Source organism: Heloderma suspectum, chromosome 2, assembly GCF_057233095.1.
Source record: "Heloderma suspectum isolate Gila_16-S chromosome 2, 16-S_ref, whole genome shotgun sequence".
Lineage (NCBI taxonomy): Eukaryota > Metazoa > Chordata > Lepidosauria > Squamata > Helodermatidae > Heloderma > Heloderma suspectum.
In genome coordinates, this window is record NC_139459.1 from 211,182,278 (window position 1) to 211,203,462 (window position 21,185).

General features: G+C 45.7%; 1 protein-coding gene across 4 annotated transcripts in view; it reads left to right on the plus strand.

Moving 5' to 3' along the window:
* The first annotated feature begins 1,078 nt into the window (after window positions 1–1,078).
* DNAI2 (dynein axonemal intermediate chain 2) overlaps window positions 1,079–21,185 on the plus strand; it is a 32,293-nt gene continuing 12,186 nt past the window's right edge. Inside the window, exons 1-8 of one of the 4 annotated variants that reach the window (XM_084832341.1) lie at window positions 1,079–1,207; window positions 3,364–3,554; window positions 5,838–5,999; window positions 6,515–6,636; window positions 7,838–7,980; window positions 8,807–8,920; window positions 18,545–18,684; window positions 20,738–20,860. In XM_084832341.1, the coding sequence (XP_084688467.1) occupies window positions 3,372–3,554; window positions 5,838–5,999; window positions 6,515–6,636; window positions 7,838–7,980; window positions 8,807–8,920; window positions 18,545–18,684; window positions 20,738–20,860 (987 nt within the window). In that variant the 5' untranslated portion in view covers window positions 1,079–1,207; window positions 3,364–3,371. The other 3 variants (XR_014787410.1, XM_084832340.1, XM_084832343.1) reach the window with 3 other exon arrangements.

Below are 21,185 nucleotides of genomic sequence, written 5' to 3' on the forward strand. Positions count from 1 at the left end.
GTGCTATTGTCCATGGGGTCATTAAGAGTCGGACACAACTGAACGACTGAACAACAACCACTATTTGATGAAGTAGCTGCTGGTCCATGAAAACGAACACTACAATACATCGGTTTGCCTTTGCTTTGATCTGACTGGGGTATGCTCCCTTTAATCCTGGACGTATGAGGATGGGTTCATTATCACAGTGATCACTCATGACCGAGTAAGATTGTCTTTCAAAGATAGAGTCTATATAGATACCTCTTTAAAAGTATTAGACAGGTTCACAGACCATAGGTCAATCAACACATTAATCTCTGGCAGTGGGTCTGCAGGTGGCTGTAAAGGCCAATTCTGGATCTACACAGCCTCCCACAGTGAGGACATAGTGGGTTGGGTTTAGCTTGGAAGACGCCTGTGCGTGAATTTGTTTTATGTGTGGAAATCAGTGCGTAATGATCAACACACAGTCTTCACAGAAAAGGCTCTAATCCGATGGCATGAATATCATGACAATTGGTGGTCCTTTATCTGCTGCAGCCTTCATCCGCCTTCTCAGCCGTTGTAACATACACCTTGTTATCTTCCGCCTGTTCTGCCGTTGAGGACTTTCTTGGATCGTTCTTTGTGGGGTTCCTCCCCCTTGACCTTGCCGCCATGGGCAACCCCGCTGGGAGTACATAACTCCCTGCAGCTTCACTCACAGGGTTCATTGGAACACACAAGCCCACTCACCACAGCAAGGTGACGATCCAGCAGAGTAGGCTAGGATGGGCTAGGAAGATACTGGTAGGGCATAATGCACTCCGCACATACCCAGAGGCACACTTTCTGCACCTCTAGGCAGCGTGCGCTGGGGCTGAAATTAGGTTCGTTCTTCAAATGCGCTCCAAAGAGACCCCTCGGTCCAAATCAAACCCTGAGGCCTGCCCGCTTTCTGTAAGAAAGGTTCTCCGGCCCCCTTCTCCTAAACATTAGAATTGTAAGGATGTGTCACATTTGGGACAGGCGGAGGGAGGGGTGACGGGCTCTTGTCTCCTTCCCCTGGTTCGCCCCCCCCCCCCCGAAGCTTCGCAGATGGTCTCTCCTCGCTTCTAGGAAAGTGGATTCTATCCGCCGCTTTCTCCTTTAGCCGCGCCCGACACGTGACTCTCGCGGCGGTTGCTAGGAGACGAGTAAACGCTACTCCAATCGGCGGCCTCTGCCCGACTGGGAGAAGAGCAGGGTAAGGAGCGCGGGGGGGGGGGGGGCGAGATTGAGGGCTGTTATCTCGACGTCTAGAACACGCCCTGCGCCTCGCGCCGTGGAGTGGCGCAGGCCGCGGCCCCTCTCCCTGCGCGCGCGAAGCCGCTCGGGAAGCTCGGCCCCATTGACCGCCCCCCTCCGCGGCGCCGGGGCTCAGCTCTCTCTGCCGCCCAGTCCTGGCCCCACACGCGCGGGATGCTGGCTGTGGCCGCTCGGTCCGAAGCGGGGCAGGATGGGGGCGCTGCCCGCGCTCCAGGGCTCCCGGTGTTTTGCGCTTCACATAATCCGGGGCTGAGCTCTGGCGCTGGACGGGGAGGGATCCAGCGCTCCTCCCGGGTGAGCCCCGGCTCAGAGTACGCCTGCCAGGCTCCGCGGATCCCTCCCTGCCGCCTGCATTTTCTCTCAGCCCGTAGCACCCCCCCGCTCCTTGTCTTGTTAGGGCTACTATCGCTGCTCCTCTCTCACTGTTCTAATGTTTGTATGTTTGATGGATTATACTGTCTACAGATGGAAGTAATGTACTGTGGCTCTCAGCCATGACAGCCGAACGGAGCCTCCGGCTCCTGCAGCGGCAGTGTACCTTTGGATACCAAGTGCTGGTGGCAAAAGCATAGCAGGGCTGTTCCCTTCCTGCCCTTCTTGTGCCTTCCTGCCCTTCTGGACTTCAGTGGACTTTTAATCTGATGTATCATGGAAATCACTTTGATTACAATGAGGAGATGCAATATAAATATCTACATTCCTAATCACTGCCCCCCCAACCTCCTTTTCAACTATTTCCCCTATTTAAATCCTACATGCCTTCCCACCCCGCCGCCCTCCACTTTAAATCCTCCCCCAGGACCTCAGATTTACGTTGCAAGGCCATCCCTTATTAAAAGGGCTATGTTTTATTTCCACATATTAGATAAATATCTTTATCTAACGGCATCTCTCTCCTTTTTCTTTCTTTCAGTTTGACACCCCACCCTATTCCACTACCTCTTGGCCTTCACTATGCAGTTAGGTTTGCCGGATCATAAGCCTATGATGATGAATGCAGCCATAACGGGCAGAGTTTGTTCTGACAGCATTGGCCATGTTGACTGGGAATTACAGGAGCTGCAGCCCAACACATCTGGAGGGCACGTGGTTGGGGAAGGCTGCTTTAGAGGCACAAGAGCCCCCTCTAGGCTGAGACCTGGCAATCCTATGCTCACCTGCAAACCTTTCCCTTAGTCCCTTGTCTCTTCCACTTGCATATCCCTCCAGTACCTGTATTTCACCTACAGTGCCTGCTTCCCCTTTCATTTAGCCACTGGGTGTCTGGGATTTCTGCACTTTGTGTTCCCCGTCTTCTTCCCCAGGACTTGTGCTGCCTTCAGCTGCTTTCCTCCAGCACTGAGAAGCCTTATTCCTTTTCAGCTGCGAATTTCCTCCATGATTACCTAACTGGGGGGGAAAGAAGCCATTGTCAAGAATATTAGAGGTTGCAGTTGCTTTGGCTACTGCTGCGCTGCCTCATTTCCTTCACATTGAAGTCTGTGGGCTCAAGAATAATGTAAGGCTTGCCCAGATGCTACACCCCCCAATTCTATAATTTCCCAATAGTGCTGTACTTATAAATATTTAAGGTCACAACATTGAGCAGGAATGGGGATATTGCATCACTCTTCATCAGTGATGTCACAGTCACTATCCAGTTAGTGCCTGTGACATTCATGTAACTATATTCCCCATGGAAATGGCAAGATTAATTGATTCCCAAGCTAAAGGAAGAAACACAATTTCCCCGTGATTAAAAAAAATTGTAGTCTGAATGCCGCGGGAATGTGAGCTCCCTGTAATAGAAGTGCTGTCTTGGATGAAATTGCCTGGAGTGGTGTTGTGACCATTTCACTTCCATTCCCTTAAAAAAAAAAAATCAATAGAGGGCAATCACTTCAGTTATATTGATTTCCCCTCACGATCTGCTCTTCAGTTAATTCGAGTCTACTGCTCCAGTCTTTACAAAGTCCTTAAACCAGGCTCGCTACACCTGGCTTACTTCCTCACCAAGTGGCATTTTGTAGGGTGTGAATTATGCACTGAAATAATGACAATGAAAAACTGATGTCAAAGGAACTCAGTGAGCTTTTTTTTCTCTCCCCTTTGAAGTGAGCACCATGGAGATTGTCTACGTTTACGTGAAGAAGCGCAGCGAGTTTGGTCGACAATGCAACTTTTCTGACCGGATGGCAGAGATCAATGTGGACATCCAACCCAATTCATTGCTTGCTATGAATTTTATTGAAAAAGACCCCATTGATACTGGAGTGCAATGTGCCAGTGACATGTCAGAACATGAGGTATGAGGCTCTGATGATGAAAGGGATGGCTGGCTGAGAGGATTTCCAAGCTGCATAATTCAGCTAGGCAGGAAAAAGGAGACCCAGCCCTGGCATTTGGAAGAGCATGTAAACAAGGGATCTAGATTTCTGTACTTTTCAAAAGATGTTCTAAAATCTGGAAGTGATACAATGTGGTTTTGTGGTGGTTATTTTTAAAAACAACATATTTTTCACATAAAAGCTGGCGCCAGAAAACCCCAATCTTTCAAAGAGGGGGGAAAATACTTTTCTTAATTAATGGCAATATTTCAGATTTCGCTACGCAGCCATGCAAGTTAGAAGTCTGTTCCTTTTCCTCCACCCTCAAGATTCCCATGATAATTATGGACACTTGCATACAGGTTCTGTTTGACATGTTCTTGGATATACATATTCCTCGACATCCTATATTGGGGTGGGCAACTATCTATCTATCTATCTATCTATTTATTTGACTTGTGCCCCGGCTTTCAACCAAAATGGCATTCAAGGTGGCTTACAATCACTAATAGGATTTGATTTAAAAAACAATAATAAAATACTAACGTGTGGGTCTCCAGATGTTTGAGCCTACAACTTCCATCAGCCCTAACTAGCATAGCCAGTGGTGAGGGATGGTAGGAGTTGGAGAACCACAGGTTGTCCGCCTCTGCCCTAAATGAAGACATTGGGATGTCCATGGAAGAGCAATAATATTGTATGGCATAGGCTGGAACCAGGCTTTACAAGTGCCACATTGCTACTGCCAAAAGCAGCAGCCCTTTGTGTCTTCTCCCCTCCCTCAAGTACTATTACAAAATGTATGTTGTGGCATTTTCATGCTGTGCCTTTCCCTGTACCTATGAACAGTAGCCTATGAAGTTGAGTAGGTGGAAGGAACTTGCAGTGTACTGAAGTCACATCACATCCTTTGTAATTGTAGACATTACAAGGGAGAGATGGAGGGGAAGGAAGACAAGGGGTTGATACCCTCAGTGGATCCATATGACCTTCATAACATCTTGTTCTGGGCCAAAATGGATTCTGAAGCCATTGTGATCATTAGTGACTTCTCTTCCTTTAACAGCTGAGTGTCAAAGAGATATTCAACACATGCGGCTTATCATAACACAGTGCTGGAAAGAACTCCACCTGCTGAACTTTTTGTCTGTGAGCTGGCAACCATAATAATTGAGGGTGCTCTCAAACAGAAGCCTCCTGGTGCTACCAATCAAAAGACATTGTGGAGCTCTTCTGTCTTTTCCTCCACATTTTTTTTGTAGTAGGAGAAAAGATGGAAGAAACTGTGGGAAAGCACAGGGGGGGTTACAAATGGAAGACAATGGGCCCCTTCCAACCCTACTATTCTATGATTCTATGTCTGGATGACCTGTAAAGTTCCATGAATGAGGCAAAGTGACTGCACAATAAAAGCCTCATCTGGAAGCACCTGAGTCTGCTTTTTGCAAAATATAAACATTATTCATGCTTCAAGCCTAGGATTGGGTGAACTAAAATAATCTAGAAAAAAGATCCAGTCTTACTTCTGTAGACCAGGGATGGACAGACTTCTGGCTTGCAGGAACTGTTTTGTTTTTTTACTAGAACCACAGAATCCACCAGCCAAAACCTCCTACAAAAGACATACAGTTAGAATTAAAGCATTCGGAGCCCAGGAATCTGTTTTGAGTACCAGAACTGAACAGATCTCACAGTCGTTCCATACAAAAATCCACTCCTGGTTACCCCAAGCTTTTTTCCTTTCAGCAGTATAATTTAGGGTGGGAGAGGAGGAATTTTGCCAATGCTATTATTAAACAATTGGGAGTCAGAAATCCTTGCGGATCTACTAATAGATCCAGGTCTTCTGTCTGCTGAGCCCTGATATAAACCTTAAGCAATGGAGACATCCCTTGTGTCTCTTGGCAGGAGCAATTGCACTGTAACAGGGGTCTCCTACGAAACAGACCATGTAAGGCAGGGCCACTTTTATACTGTTTTTTTTAATTCTAGCAGCGATTGTTAAATGACAGTATGCCCGTCGACAACAGAGGAGATAGGGAACTCGGAGGTTTATTCTCACACTATTAAGCTTTTTCTATAAAGAACACATACAAGACCAGATAGCACCATCAGTGGCATTCTCATTCATTGATCAAGTAAATGGGAAGATCCAGTAGTGCTACGACTGTTATAAGTAATGATTGTATATCCGAAGCTGAGGAGGAGGAGATGTGCTTGTATTTTTAAACTGAAGGCGGTTGTGGTTTTCCTTTATATCAGGTTAACACAGAAAGGTTTGAAATGGAAACTCGGGGCATTAATCACATGGAAGGTGGCTGGCCTAAAGATGTCAACCCACTGGAAATGGAACAGACCATTCGCTTCCGGAAGAAAGTTGAGAAGGATGAGAACTATATCAACGTCATCACGCAGCTTGGCAGTGTAAGTTCCTTTGGGTTCACCCTATTTGCATATCAGCCTATATCAAGAGTGGGGAATCTCAGACTCGAGGACCAAGTCTGGCCCTTTGGGGGTCTCAGTCTGGTCCACTGGGATTCCCTGGATGGCCTCATCCCTTTTCTGCAGCCACTGATTTTTTGGTGGTTCCCCAGCTTTTGTGAATGGTTGAAATGCCTCTCCTAAAGCTTAGTTACTGGCAGCAAGAGCTTTAAGCTAAAATATTATGGTCTTTCTTGTATTTTTGATCCCACCCCTTTTGCCTTTGGCTCCGCCTCCTTCACCTTCAGTCCCACCCACCCGTGCAGTTCAGCCCCAAAGAGCTTCTCCAAAATGTAATTTGGCCCTTGGGCTGAAAGAGGTTCCCCACTCCTGCCCTGTATCAAAGCTTGACAGACTGCTTTCCTGTTTTGATTCTCTCCCCACCTCCTGTCCCCCAGTAACATCCCAAAGTTTAGTCTCTGGCAATCCATTGATTGATTCCATTGCTTATTTTGTAGCTGATGGATCACTGCATCAAACAGAATAATGCCATCAATATCTACGAAGAGTACTTTGAGGAAGAGGAAACAGCGGGAGTTACAGATGAGCCTCCATCAGCAAAAACCATCAATGTCTTCAGGTAACTTTGGCAGCCAAAAGTCTCTGGGCTTTTAGGATTTGCTTCTAATTCAGTCTGAGATGATCTTGCTATAATGGCTGTTATAGCTGGCTACTGGATTTCTGAACAGAGGAGCAAATGTTGCAGCAGCCATCCTAAAAGGTACAGTGATAATTATTCATCCTAAATTATCTGGATAGTCTGCATTTGAAGACTGGGATTACCTTTTCTTGGTTGGCACCCATTTTTTCTGTATAGCTGCACATTGCTTCCAGTTGCCACCCATTGATAGTCCCTGAAAGCAAATCCTATGAACACATTACTGGCTATTTTCAGTTGGCTCTCTAGGATGGACTTACAATAAGGAGCTTTTTCCTACTATTTCTCCCCTTTTAGATTGCTCCAGGCTGAACTGATGTTTGGTGGCAGACATGGGGCTGGAAAGCCTTGTTGCCACCAAACAGCTGCAAAGCAGCTCTGGCGGGGGCAGGAAGGGCAAAACTGGCAGGCACAGGACAGGGTTATCAATCTTCCTCCTACCCACATTTTCTCCCTATAACCCTACCTACATCTGCCCAGCCCACTCAGTTCCCAGACCTCTGTTTGCCACATTATGAAGAAAATTGGCCATGAGGAGGGAGTTGCTGGAGAAAGCTGTGTGGGGCATAGGATGTCACCCTCTTTGCCCCATTCTGTTATGTGTGGACTTGATATCACTCTACTGTCTTTGAATGGAGAATGGACCGTTATCTTAAAGGCTGTACTGGGGCTGAGACACAGACATTCACTGATTCTCTAGATAAGCCCCAAGTCACTGGGACCTAATACCTATAGAGTTAAGAAAAGGCTAAGTCAGAGGTGCAGAAGCTCAGCCCTGGGGGCCAAATCTGGCCCTCCTGGGGTCCCATCCGGCCCTCTGGGATTTCTCTGATGGCCACGCCCTTTTCTCCAAGTCTCACCTCCTTTCCCAAATCACTGATTGTTTGGGAATTTTGAAAGGTTGAAACACTTCTCCTAAGGCTTAGTTACTGGCGGTAAGCACTTTAAGCTAAAATGTGCTGGTGTTTTTGGCCCTGCCCTTTTGCTTTTGACCCTGCCCACCACTTCAGTGTGACCCCTGAAAGCTTCTGTGAAATGGAATTTGGTCCATGGGCTGAAAGTACACCCCTGGCCTACATCCTGGTAGCACATCCATGTCCTTGTCTTTTGCTTTATCCAAAAGGGACCCAAACCAAATCAAAAGAACAGCTACCCATCTCTCCTGGCACCCTGACAGAAGCCGGAAGCTGGCAGTCTCTTATGCCAGCCTCGAATTCCAGCGGAGTTCCAAAGACATGAGCTATGACTCGTACATATGGGATCTTGGTAAGAGGAGAAAAGTCTGGGATGGTGGCTTCTGCATCATTTTTCCTAGACAAGACTGGAGTGCTGGCTGATCCATCTCTTGACTGGGGACTACAGGGAACAACTCTTTCTTGATGCCCTGTCTATCCTACACATTGTGGAGGATGCAGAAAGTTTACCTGCCTCTAATTTTGCCAGTCTCCAAGGCAGCCTTGCATTTAGTAACTCACCTGGTAGCCGTAAGTGACCAAGAATTCCATGCAGGTGAGCGAGCAGGCGGAGGAATGGATCACTCTGTGCCTCTTCCATCACCCATCAGGCTGGTCTCGGAGGAAATGCAGTGGAAACAGAAAGGAGAAAATGCAGTGGAAATGGAAACGTAGCAGGATGGCAGAGGAGGGTGGATTTTTAGACAGTTTTTTAACTAGCCTACTAAGAGGCAGTGGCCAGCATGGAAATACAGGCTACTAGCCTCACTTAGCAGGTTAGTAAAACCTTTTGCAGGCTAGTCACTTTTCTGAGCTTATTTACAGGGCTGTTCAAATGCAACTCCTCAGGCTAGTCTCACTCGTAGTTCTACCTCGCATTCTTCTGTTCTGCCCCTCACTGTACCTACACTTTTCAGGTAGATTTGCCCCTGGTTCAAGCATACTCGAGGGCAGGGATAGTTGCTAATGGCAGCTCTCTGTGTGCATGCGTGCGCATGCATGTAGCTAGATAGAAAGAGAGGAGTAAGTAAAACAGATACCTCTTCCACCTCTCACATTAGGATTTGGAAGTCTGTAGAGGACTATACTATGGATACTATTGTCTTCAGTACAACAATCTTCTCCCCCTCATTTCTTAGAAATCCCCAACAAGCCAGAACTGGTTATCCGGCCTTCCTCACCTCTAGTCTGCTTAGAGTACAACCCCAAAGACTCACATATCCTGATCGGAGGATGCTACAATGGACAGATTGGTAAGGGGAAATAAGTAACATATACAAAGCAAAAGTAATGGGGGTTGGTGCTGAATATGTACTTTGAATCCTACTCCTACAGGCTCTACCTGTAATCCGCACTAAACTAGCCTTGACTGCTGGAGTGCGGAAAAGGAAATAGAGGAAGATAACTTGCATGACCATAACATGCACTTTCAGATAATGTTTATCACATTTCATTATTGCACTGATTCCAGTTTTTCAAAACATTTGCAGCTTTCCAACTACACATGAGTGTTTTCTTTGTTAATCCAGCCAAGTGTAGGCAATTAAAGCCAAAAACTAAAATAAATTGAATGCAGCGTTCTTCAGTATCCAGGTTTAGTGGATGACCTTTAGTTGGTCTGAGAACAAAGAAAATCCATGGCTGAGGTTTCAAATGCTTTAGGAACAATTCTGCTCACTCACTCAGATACACTTACACACCCACTGCTTTTGAAAAGGAACACAAATATTGCAGTAAGAATGAACTCTAAAAAAAAAGTGGATGTGTTAGAATTCCATGCTTATAACTCTCAATCCAGATTTTGAAATTCCTTGGTAAATAATTTGAATTTTGAGAAGCAGAATGCACACAGCTATTTAGACTGCCATCCTGTACACACTTTCCTGGAGGAAAGCCCCATTGAACACAGTGGGACTTACTTCTAAGTAAACATGTGTAGGATTATGCACTTATTTATTTATCTTATTAATAGATTTATATCCCACTTTTCAAATAAAATTTATATGAATGAAAATAACATTATAAAATGCAAAATTAGAATAAGAAAGATCAAGCAGCAAAGGAAAAAAATCTTTGTTTTTAAAAGCCTGGGAAAACAAAAAGGCATTTTCTTGATATAGGAAGGATAACAGTGTGGATTCTAGGGGCTCCTTCACACTGAGCTTTTATCCTGCGATTGAGATTGCTCCTTCACAGACGTTTGCGGGCTCTTTACATGACGCTGTGATCATTCAAGGCGTCCCCTGCACTAAATGCCCTTTGTTCCGTTTTTAAATAGACCGCAGATAATGAGCTATCAAATTACCCCTTTGTATTTTGCTCCAGTTTCCTCTGTGAAAAGAGTAAAAGTGGCAAGAAGAGGAGCGAGATCAATGACAGATATTGGAAGACTCAGATATGGGGAGAAGGAGGGGGGAAAGGGTGAGGGAAAAGGAGGCACGTGAAAAAGGGAGTTGTGATCCTGCATTCAAAATGGGAGCCCCGTTTTAAATGCAGGATTTTTGGTTGGTGTAGAGATGCCCTAGGTGATTCTTCCTACCGAGAGCATTCCATAGGTTGGGTACCACCACCAAGAAGACGCTTTCCTAGTTGTCACTCACTGCACCTAATTCAGCTGGGGCATCTGGAGAAGCTACGACTTTACTTTCCAGATGATGTCCTTTGCTCACTTAAATCCAAATGCTTAGGAGCAGAAAGTGGACAAAGAAATGGCTTATTAGAAGCATGTAGGTGTTTTAAAAGTAACTCACAAGGCATATGAAATCATAATTCTCCTAAGCCCAAAGTCTTCCCTAAATGTTCCGCTAAACCAGAGATGGGCAATCATTTGGGGACTGCATTGACCCCTGCAGAACTTCCATGGGGCAGCAGTGGGTGGGCCCAGGACATACACACACATGTACACAATCAGGATTGGGGGGGGGGGGGAGTTTAAACTTGCCTCTCTCTCTCTCACCCTGATTAGGATCACTGAAGGTGGGAAGAGATGCTTTGACCTGGCCCCCAACCCTCAGTGATACTGACAAAAATAGATATTTCCCTGCTGCTAATAGTAATGAGGAAACAGCAATCTGGTTCAGGATCACTGGCAAGGAGTGGGGAAGAGGCTTTTAATTCTCCCCCACCCCCCATGATCTTGCCTGCAGGGATCTTGCCTCGCACCTCCCAGTTTTCACAATGCAGACAAGACCACTGTTTCCCCACTGCTATCAGCCAATCAGCTGGGCTCCAGGAAAGATTGGGTGGGGCTCCCTGGGGGTCTGCAGGCTGCACAGCAAGTGGGCCATGGGATTGCCTACATGTGCCCTAAACTAAGACATTCTCCATGGTTGTTGATTCTTATTAACTGATGGGTTCTATTGGAGACGTATTTTAGGACAATCACATTAGGAAGTTGGCTTGAGGTCCTTCTGTGGGCTCTGTGGTGCATCTGGCATACAGCCGGAGTTAACAGCTGCCTGCTCCCATCCATCCACCTTCCCTGAGCTTCTTCTTCCCAAAGGTTTCTTGTGGCCCTGGCTGCAGCCAGCCGTGTTTTCCTCCTGCTGCTGTTTGAGTTTAGGCATCCTTCAATGAGGGCAGCAGTGGGGAGGCATCCTTGAATGCTCTACAACTGGATGTTGCCCACCAGCACTCCATGTTTTGAGCAGACGGCTTTGAACCCACACTCTCTCTCCCTAACACCGATGTAGTTGAACCTTTAGGAGTAGTGCTGGCTCCAGGTTTTTGAGGGCCCTTGGGCAAGACACCCTACGTGGGCCCCCTCCCTCAGTAAGTCTACCTTCTCACTGCCACTGTCACCCGCTGCTCTGGCTCCTCCTCCTCTTTCTCATCATGCCTTCCGCTTGCTTGCTTGATGGGCAGAGAGCCAGTGGGCAAGCAGGCAGGGGCATCTGCTGCACCTCCTCCTCACCACCACCATTGTCTGGGCCAAAGCAAGAAGCAGCGAGCAAGCAGGTTGCAATGCTGAAGAGGAGGAGCAAGTCCAGGGGGCTCTTGTCGGTGGGCCCCTGCTGGGGAGTGGGCCCTCAGCAGGTGCCCCACCACACCTACCCTTGATGCCAGCCCTAACTAGGAGCTTATTCCCATGTTGTCAATACGTACCTCGTTTTTGGAGACAAGGGGGAACTGCTAGGCTACAGGATCTCTCATGCTTGTAGCACCGCATGTACAGCTGAACACAGCTTTCTGCTTCCTTCGCAGTAATTGCTGCTGCCAAGGAGATGGGCCAACATTTTCAAAAACGTGAACAGCAGTATGTCTTTCTTGCAGTAGGAACTGTCCCAAAGAAAACAGGAAGCAAAGCTCTGCCTGCACACACACTACTCTCCCATGCCCTCATGTTTCTCTTTAGGTTAGGGACTGCCAGTGTTGGAAGCAGGAAACTGGGTGAGATGACCTCTGGGCTAACCCACTCTAATCATTCCTCGTGTTCCTAAATATCTCACAGATACTGCTGAAGGGCTCCGGCTCCCCATAGGAATTAGTCTTACCATTTGACGCTAATATTAATCTTTACCCAGTAGGATGATTTCCTCCTCTGCAAACCACAACCTGTCTTTTGGCTGGCTTTACAGAGGTCCAGTATGAATGAGCAGGTCACATTTGTAGCTGTAAGTCTGCTCTGGGGATCCTCTTCAGATTGGGAACCATGCACGAAACAGAGCTGCTTCTGTGAAGCACATGGCCCCATTACTCATAATTGCCCCCATTTGATTAATAAGAATGTGCCATTGTTTCAAGCGATCCACGCGGTCCCAGTTTGCCAGGTCCATTTATGATCCTATTACTTTTTCATTCTCCTGTGCCCTTTGATTTAATTACACTCCCTTTTATGCTTCGGTTGCCATTTTCAGCAGCAATCAGATATGACAGGGTATATGTTACAGGGACGTTATCAGGCACTTCGTAGGTGATGGAAGACAGCGTTGATTTCACTTCGTCCTTCACAGGCCTCCCCAGGCATACAGTAATGGCCCAGTGAAATGCATTCTGTCACTTCCAATTGCTTAATTATAACTGAGACACAGACAGCAAAAGCAAGTCCCTGCTGCATTTGCAGAAACTCAGCCCATCTGCTTGCTTAAAAAAAAGAGGGGCACCTCTTTAATGGAAGTCTTTGATCAGGGACCAGTTTGACATGGATGTGAGGGCTAAAGCACATGCCAGAGACACAGGGTGAATTTCTGCTTCTGCCACTGTCCACATCTGATTTCTTTTTTCCCTGTAGAAAGGCAGCCAATAAACTCAAATAATAATCACCTCTGTCATTGCCACATGGGGTAAATTACTCTGTTTCAGCCACTGGTCAGGAGAATTGTGTGTAACACCTCTATCAGATCTTTGGAACACCCATCCTGTCTTCCGAAAACAATACAACCAATAGAATTATGGCCTGTAAATTAGCTGCATAGGAAAAGGTGGCAATTGGTTTATTTATTTGACTTGATTTGTACCCCACCTTTCTACCAAAAAATGGCACTCAAGGCAGCTGACAGGAATAATTAAAATTGGTGAAAATAATAACACGCAAAAAAAATTAACAACTACAGAATGAAAAATAACAACAGCACCCAAGCCAACAGACCCACTTACAGGCCAAAGGCCTTCTTGAATAAAGTGGTCTTTGCCTACCTGCAGAAGGACAGCAGAGAGGGAGAGAACTTAGCCTCCCTTGGGAGGGAGTTCCACAGCTTGGTCCACTTAGATCTGACCATGAGAGGGATTCAGTCACCCCCTGCCACGTGTTGAGGAGTATCACAGAGCTGCATGGGCTAGCCCCACCACTGCATGCAGCGGCCACACACCCTGCAATCTGCATGTTTTGCTGACATGTGAAGGAGCTCTATGCGCATACCAATGTATGTACATAGAGTTCATCCATGCAAGGGGAGGGGACTCTGATTGGGCCTGGGTACCCCCTTATGCGGAGAAGCTCTGTGTGCCTACAGCTCCTCCACACACTGGCCAAGCATGCAGATAGTGGGTTGTATGGCCACTGCACGTGTTTGGGTGTGCAGCCCGAGACGCCCCCTCATGTTCTTTCAATATTGTGGGTGGGGAGCGATCATCTGAACTCCTCTGGTATCTCTGGCTAATGGAAGGAAAGCACTTCAGGGCAAACAGGAATATTGGGCCAGTTTGCTCTTCCATTTCTGTGCCTGAAAATGGAATGCAAACTAAGATTGTGCATTGGATTCAGCTGAAGCCTGAGCCGAATTGGGCCCTTTCTCACTGTTTCTGGTACTTCCTGAGGCAAAGCAGGCTTCCTGCCAAAGCTGGACCCTGTATGAGGCATTGTTTGCAATTTGGGGTTCAGAATGGCAGGCAGCATGTTTCCAAAAATAGCATCTTTTGCTTCTTCACACGGGCTTTTATCCTGTGATCAAGATTGGTTACTCATGGACGTTTGTCAGTCCTTTATATGACATCGTCACCCTCCAGGGCTTCTCCCATGCTTTATGACCATTTCATAGAATATAATCATAGAACAGTAGAGTTGGAAGGGGCCTATAAAACTATCAAGTCCAACCCACTGCTCAGTGCAGGAATCCAAGTCAGAGCATCCCTGACAGATGGCTCTCCAGCTTCATCTTGAACGCCCCCAGTGTGGGACAGCCCACCACCTCCCTAGGTAATTGACTCCATTGTCGTATTGCTCTAACAGTCAGGACGTTTTTCCTGATGTTCAGCCAGAATCTGGCTTCCTGTAACTTGAGCCTATTATTTCGTGTCCTGCACTCTGGGACGATCGAGAAGAGATCCTGGCCTTGCTCTCTGTGACAGCCTTTCAAGTACTTGAAGAGCGCTATCATATCTCCCTTCAGTCTTCTCTTCTCAAGGCTAAACATGCCCAGTTCTTTCAGTCTCTCCTCAGAGGGCTTTGTTTCCAGTCCCCTGATCATATTTGTTGCCCTCATCTGAACCCTCCCCAGCTTGCTTCCTTCTTAAAGTGTGGTGCCCAGAACTGGACACAGTACTCCAGTTGAGGCCTAACCAGTGCTGAGTAGAGGGGAACTAGTACTTCATGGGATTTGGAAGCTGTACTTCTATTAACGCAGCTCAAAGTAGCATTGCCCTTTTTGCAGCCACATCACATTGTTGGCTCATATTCAGCTTGTGATCTACAAGAATTCCAAGATCCTTCTTGCTTGTGGTATTGTTGAGCCACGTATCCCCCATCTTGTAACTGAGCATTTGGTTTCTTTTTCCTAGGTGCAGAACTTGTCATTTATCCCTGTTAAATGTCATTCTGTTGTTTTCTGCCCAGCACTCCAGCCTATCAAGATCACTTTGAATTTTGTTTCTGTCTTCCAGGGTATTAACTATCCCACCCAATTTTGTGTCATCTGCAAATTTGATCAGCATTCCTTGCACCTCCTCTTCCAAGTCATTAATAAAAATGTTGAAGAGCACTGGGCCCAGGACTGAGCCCTGCGGTACCCTACTCGTTACCTCTCCCCAGTTTGAGAAGATCCCATTGATAAGCACTCTGAGTCCAATTCTGTAGCCAACTGTGGAGCCACCTGAGAGTTGTTTCATCTAGCCTACTTTGAGCTACTTTGCTAATCAGGATATCATGGGGCACTTTGTCGAACGTTTTGCTGAAATTGAGGTGTATTATGTCCACAGCATTCCCACAGTCCACAAGGGAGGTAACCTGATCAAAAAATGAGATCGGATTAGTCTGGCAGGATTTGTTCTTGACAAATCCATGTTGGCTTCGAGTAATCACTGCATTGTTTCCAAGGTGCTTGCAGATGGATTGCTTTATCATCTGCTCCAGAATTTTTCCAGGGACTGATGTCTGACTGTTCTGTAGTTCCCAGGTTCCTCCTTTTTGCCCTTTTTGAAGATAGGGACAACATTAGCCCTCCTCCAGTCGTCCGGCACTTCACCCATCCTCCATGATTGCTCAAAGATAATAGACAGTGGTTCTAAGAGTTCTTCTGCCAGTTCCTTTATTACTCTCATTCAAAGTAATTAGGTGTTCCTTGACCATATGCCTATCAATCTCAAGCTGCAATCCTGCCCCTTCAGCCTGTACTTTGCTTTTGCCAGGGGGCTCATATACCCTCTTTTGGTAGAAGACTGAACCAAAGTAGGAATTGAGCACTTCTGCCTTTTCCTTGTCATCTCTTATCATTTTGCCATCCTTATTTAATAGTTGAACCACCACTTCTTTCCTCTGCCTTTTACTATGCACGTAGCTGAAGAAAGCCTTTTTGTTGCTTTTAGCATCACTCGCTAACCTCAGCTCGTTCTCAGCTTTAGCCTTCCTGACACCATCCCTGCAATTCTGTGCTACCTGCCTGTACTCTTCTTTTGTAGCTTGGCTTTCCTTCCACTTCCTGTATGTGTCCTTTTTTGTTTTCAGGTCATCTCTAAGCTTTTTGTGAAGCCACATTAGCTTCTTCTGTTGTCTCTTCCGCCTTTTTTTCTTGTTGGAATGGTTTGTAATTGTGCCTTGAGAATTTCCTTTTTTAAAAATTCCCACCCATCTTGGACTCCTTTTCTCGTTAGAGTCGCTTGCCATGGGGCCTTACTGATCATTGTTCTGAGTTTATTAAAATTGGATTTCCTAAAATCCAGGGTACGCGTTTGGCTACACTCGGCTTTTGCTTCCTTTAGAACCAAGAACTCAAGTATAACATGGTCACTTTCCTCCAGAGTTCCTGTAACTGCTACTTTATCCACTAAGTCATCTCTGTTGGTTAGGATCAAGTCAAGGATAGCCGATCCTTTAGTTCCTTCCTCTACTTTCTGTAGGAGGAAGTTATCAGCAACACAGGAATTTCCTGGAGGGGGCATGTTTTGCAGAATTTGACTCCCAACAAATATCGGGAAAATTAAAGTCCCCCATTACTACTACATCATGCTTCCTTGAAACCTTGGCAATTTGCTTTTCAAAAGTGTCATCCTCGTCTTCTCCTTGATTGGGTGGCCGGTAGTAGACACCGACCACCATGTTCCTTTTATTCTTTGCTCCATTTATTTTAACCCAGATGCTCTCGATGGGGCTACCAAGCTCCTGTATTTCTGTGCAGATGTATGTATTTTTCAAATATAGTGCAACTCCACCTCCCTTTCTGTTCCTCCTGTTCTTTTTGAACAAGTTATATCCTTCAATTGCGTAATTCCAGTCATGGGAGTCATCCCACCAAGTTTCAGTTACACCTAGTTCTGCATATTTATTTGCAACAGGGATAATGAGCTATTAAAAAAAAAATAGTGGTTGGAGTCGGTTTGAATCTAAGCGTGTAATGATGGAGTTGTGCTGTAACACCAGCCCCATCTAGTAGCTGTATAATGAAACATATAGAACTTGCAGATAAAGGCAATCCCCAGGGGAAAAAAGAGGAAATACCTATGAAGGAGTGGATCTTAATCCCACAAAGAATCCAGAAGCAGAAGCCCTGGTAAAGTTGCAAGATAAAAAGCCTGGTGTGGAAAAGCACTTTCTCTAAATGCTGATTGGGGGGGGGGGGGTTGAATGACTGACAGGTCCCCTTATAACCCTAGGGCATGTTTTATCAGGAGCTCCAATCCTGCTTTGTGGGAAGGCAAGGATGGGACCTTGAGATTGCCTTTTCTCCAATAAGTCCAATATGAACAAAGCCTTAAACCAGTTTTCAAGCATCATAGCTTGCTAGCACCTCTACACATCCTTCTGAAACTTTGTAGGTTTCTTACCTAGAGACACCTCTATAATGTGTGCCATTTTCTTACAAATTGGCCCAAAAATCAAAGCGGAGGGGAAGGGAAGGGGGATCAAATCACTCACCCCTCCTCAAATTTGAGGACTCCCCTTTCACATAAACCATTGCACCTATCCTTCTGAAACTTTGTATGTTTCTTACTTAGGGCTAATTCTATGCGGTCTGTTATTTTCAGAAGAATGGTCCACAAGGAATATAAGTGGATAAGTGCATCCTTTTTTGGATACCCTCAAAAAATAATGACTGTTCCTGTACAAAAACCACTGCACCTATTCTTCTGAAACATGGCAGGCTCAATTCCCACAGAAGCCCCTGCAAATTTAATCCAATTCTGCGAAGAAGTAAAGAAGTTATCATCTGTTCCCTTTAAAAATAAATCAAACTATAAAGACACATAGCACAAAAACCACTGCACCTCTTTTTCTGAAATTTGGTCGATATAGTCCCCTCCTGAGGGCTACCATGCCTGCAGATTTAATCCACTTCTGACAAACATAAAAGTGTTACAGGTATTATTTGATCTTCCATCATAGTCAATGGGAAGCATGAAGCTTCAGATGTTCAAATCTCGACTCAGGTTCAGTACTCGAGTTGAAGCAGAAAGCCTCCAAATCAGTCCAAGCAGAATCAGCCAATTTTCTGAGTGCAAAATTGGGGTCCAAGTCAAATCTTGTGGACAACCTCTGATGGAAATGCTACATAGGTCAGAATGTGTCCCTTGATTTACAAAATGGCTCTTGATACTCCTGAATCTTATTACTGAAGAGATGCATTTGGAATACAAGGGATTCACTGCAAAACCTTTGAGGATGGACTTTGGACTGGAGCATTGTGGTTGGAGAGAAGAAGCTAGATTACCTTTTTGGACCAGTTTTCCTATGAATTTGTAACTGAGGAGCAGAACATACACTGAATAACACAAGCTAGGCTCTTGAGTAATGTACCAGCCAAAATGAAATACACTTCTGTTAACCCTGTTTTTGAAACACAGAGGAAGGAGAGGATCAATGGCAGCTTTATTATGGAAGAATGACAGCAGGTAGTGGGGAAGGTGACCATGAGCATCTTGCAAGAAACCCACCACTAAAGGGAAGAGGGGAAAAGAGGAAGTTGGAAAACCATTGGTAATCTTCTCAACTGACTTTTATTGTCCCTCAGCTTACTGGGACACCCGAAAAGGAGGGCTTCCAGTGGAATTGACCACAGTGGAGCTTAGTCACCGGGATCCTGTCTACAATGCTATCTGGCTGCAGTCCAAAACAGGAACTGATTGCTTCTCTGGCTCCACTGATGGACAGGTAAAGACCAGAGCAGGATCACCATGGATAATGCAGTTGATCACCACCAACCACAGCCTAATGGATTACCTTCGTGTGGGAAAGGTGGCACAATGGCTACCCCAAACCTCTGGAGCAGGGGTGGGGAACCTGTGACCCTCCAGATGTTGTTAGACTGCAATTCCAATCATCCCCCCAGCCAGCACTGGATGATGGAAGTTGTAGAGCATTTGTTCTGGAGCATTTGGAGACAATTTGTGGTGCTGTGGCTTGGCTCTGTTACTGCTGTTGTACTCTTGGTTGATTCAAATGACAGAATGCTAAGCAACAGTGTTGGATACGGCAGGGGTGGGCAGAAGGTAGATCTCCAGATATTTGGGGCTTCAACTCCCAGAAGCCCCTGCCAGCATGGCCAATGGTCAAAAATGGTGGGAGTTTCCAAAACATCTGGAGATCTACTTTCTGCCCACCCCTGGGATTTGGTACCTGTATCCTAGATAGTGAATCTGCTGATACCCATTCAGCCAAGGAACAATCCAGGCTCATGGGCAGATCTGAGCTGGGAGAGCTGGAGCAGAATTTAGAGCCAGACTGAAGGAGCAACATGGACTGGTAAATGCCAAGAGAATTGCACATTGTCCAGGTGAATGAAGAGAAGGCAAAGGAGCCACTCTGAACAATATTTGTGGGAGTTTAAAACAAAGTTGGTCGTCTAGAAAAATATACTGTAGGAAAATGTTTAATTCAGCTGCTTCCTACTGTGGTCAGGAAGGTTCTTATCCCATGGAGGGGGGTGGGGGGTGGTCTGCCTTTATGAACCATTGCTGATGATGGACAGCAATGGATGGTATTAGGTTGGGAAGGATTGTGCTATATGGCTGATAACATTTTATCTGTGGGAGGCTCTGTGAATGTCAGCTTTGTTTCAGCATTCCTTTTCAAATGGAGGACCATATTTGAGTTTGGTGGAGGATTTTCTTTCTATGGCTCTGAGTTTCTATTTCCCTTCTACCACACAGCACATCTTGCTTTCTTAAGCTATCAGGATTTCTTTTTATGTATACTTTGCCCCTTGGGCACCTTGCTTGCTCTTTTTCTCTGTTTCTATGGCTGAAAGATAATCTGAAAGATTTGAACAAATCAGATAGGAACGTTTTGGGTGTAGCAGAAGATTCAACTGCATGATTATCATGTCACTTCCAGCCCTACTTCAATGAGTGATTCAGTGAACAAGATGACAAGGTGCAGGGCTGAAGGCCAAGGACGTGGATTGGGGAAAAGGCTGGTGTCTAGAGAAGGCCAGGAAAACAGAATGCTTAGAAAGATCATACGTGCCTTGCACAGGCACAATGTGCAGACGATTCAGTTAAACGTGTTCACTTTCTACTTCTTTTGGAAACATTAGTGGGAAAACAGGTGCCTACCATTCAGGACCCAGAAGATGGAATGTGCATGAAAGGCCCTCCAGTGCTATGCTGTAGTAACTAGAGCAGTTCTCAAAGATTAGGCTTGCTGATCTTAGATTGGAATCTTGCCGTTCCTGATAGGGTACATTCAGATGACCATGTTATCCACATGATGGTTACAACTGATATGATAGCATGGCCATCTGAAGCTGTCATCTCATGGTAGCTGTTGAAGGTTTTTCACCTCTTAAAAGCAACAAGTGCAGAGTGCTTCTCTTCAAGAAGCTAGCCAGCCATGCCCTTTTCCAGGATACTCCATTCCTTTTCCCCCACACCCATTTTCCATTCTACTCCCCTCCCAAGAGACACTTAGCATTCTATGGTCACATGCAGTCCCCATGGGGCTGTTTTAGGTCCACTTCCCCACTTAGGCTTTTTGCCCTAAAGCTTTTTTGTACTTCTGCAAATCCCCAAGCTACATAATCCCCTTGGCTACATAAGGATTGGCACTTGGAGAATGAGTTTGCTATTAGAATATAGGGAAGCAGATATCCTCCATGTGATGAGATTCTCACCATCTTGGTGAGTTGTAGACTGACCATCAGAAGCCCCCCATAACATGGGTTGGAGGAAAAACAGCAACTGTAATATTCATTTCTCTTTGCCAGGTCTTGTGGTGGGACATTCGTAAACTATCTGAGCCCACCGAGACACTGGTGATGGACATCAGCAGGAAAGGAATCTTGGAAAATGCTTTAGGAGCCATTGCACTGGAGTTTGAACCAACCATGGTAAGTGTTCTCTGAATTTTATGTGAACTCTTAAGGAAGGCTTTGTCTTTTTGTCCCACCTGTTAGGCTTTGGGTGCTAAAATCTATCCTGAGTTACTAAGTAATAATATGGGGATAGGTGACTAAAGGAAAAAGGATATATAAACTGGATTTTAAAAATATCAGGAGTATTGCTTAAAAGTGAAATGGCAATAGAGGCATGCAAAGACGAATAGACTTTAAATTCAGGACTGTACAGGACAGGGCAGCCTCTTTGTATACATTCAGAACCTCTGTAGTACAGAACCTCCATACTTTTTTTTCCCCCCCTAGAAATTTGGAATGG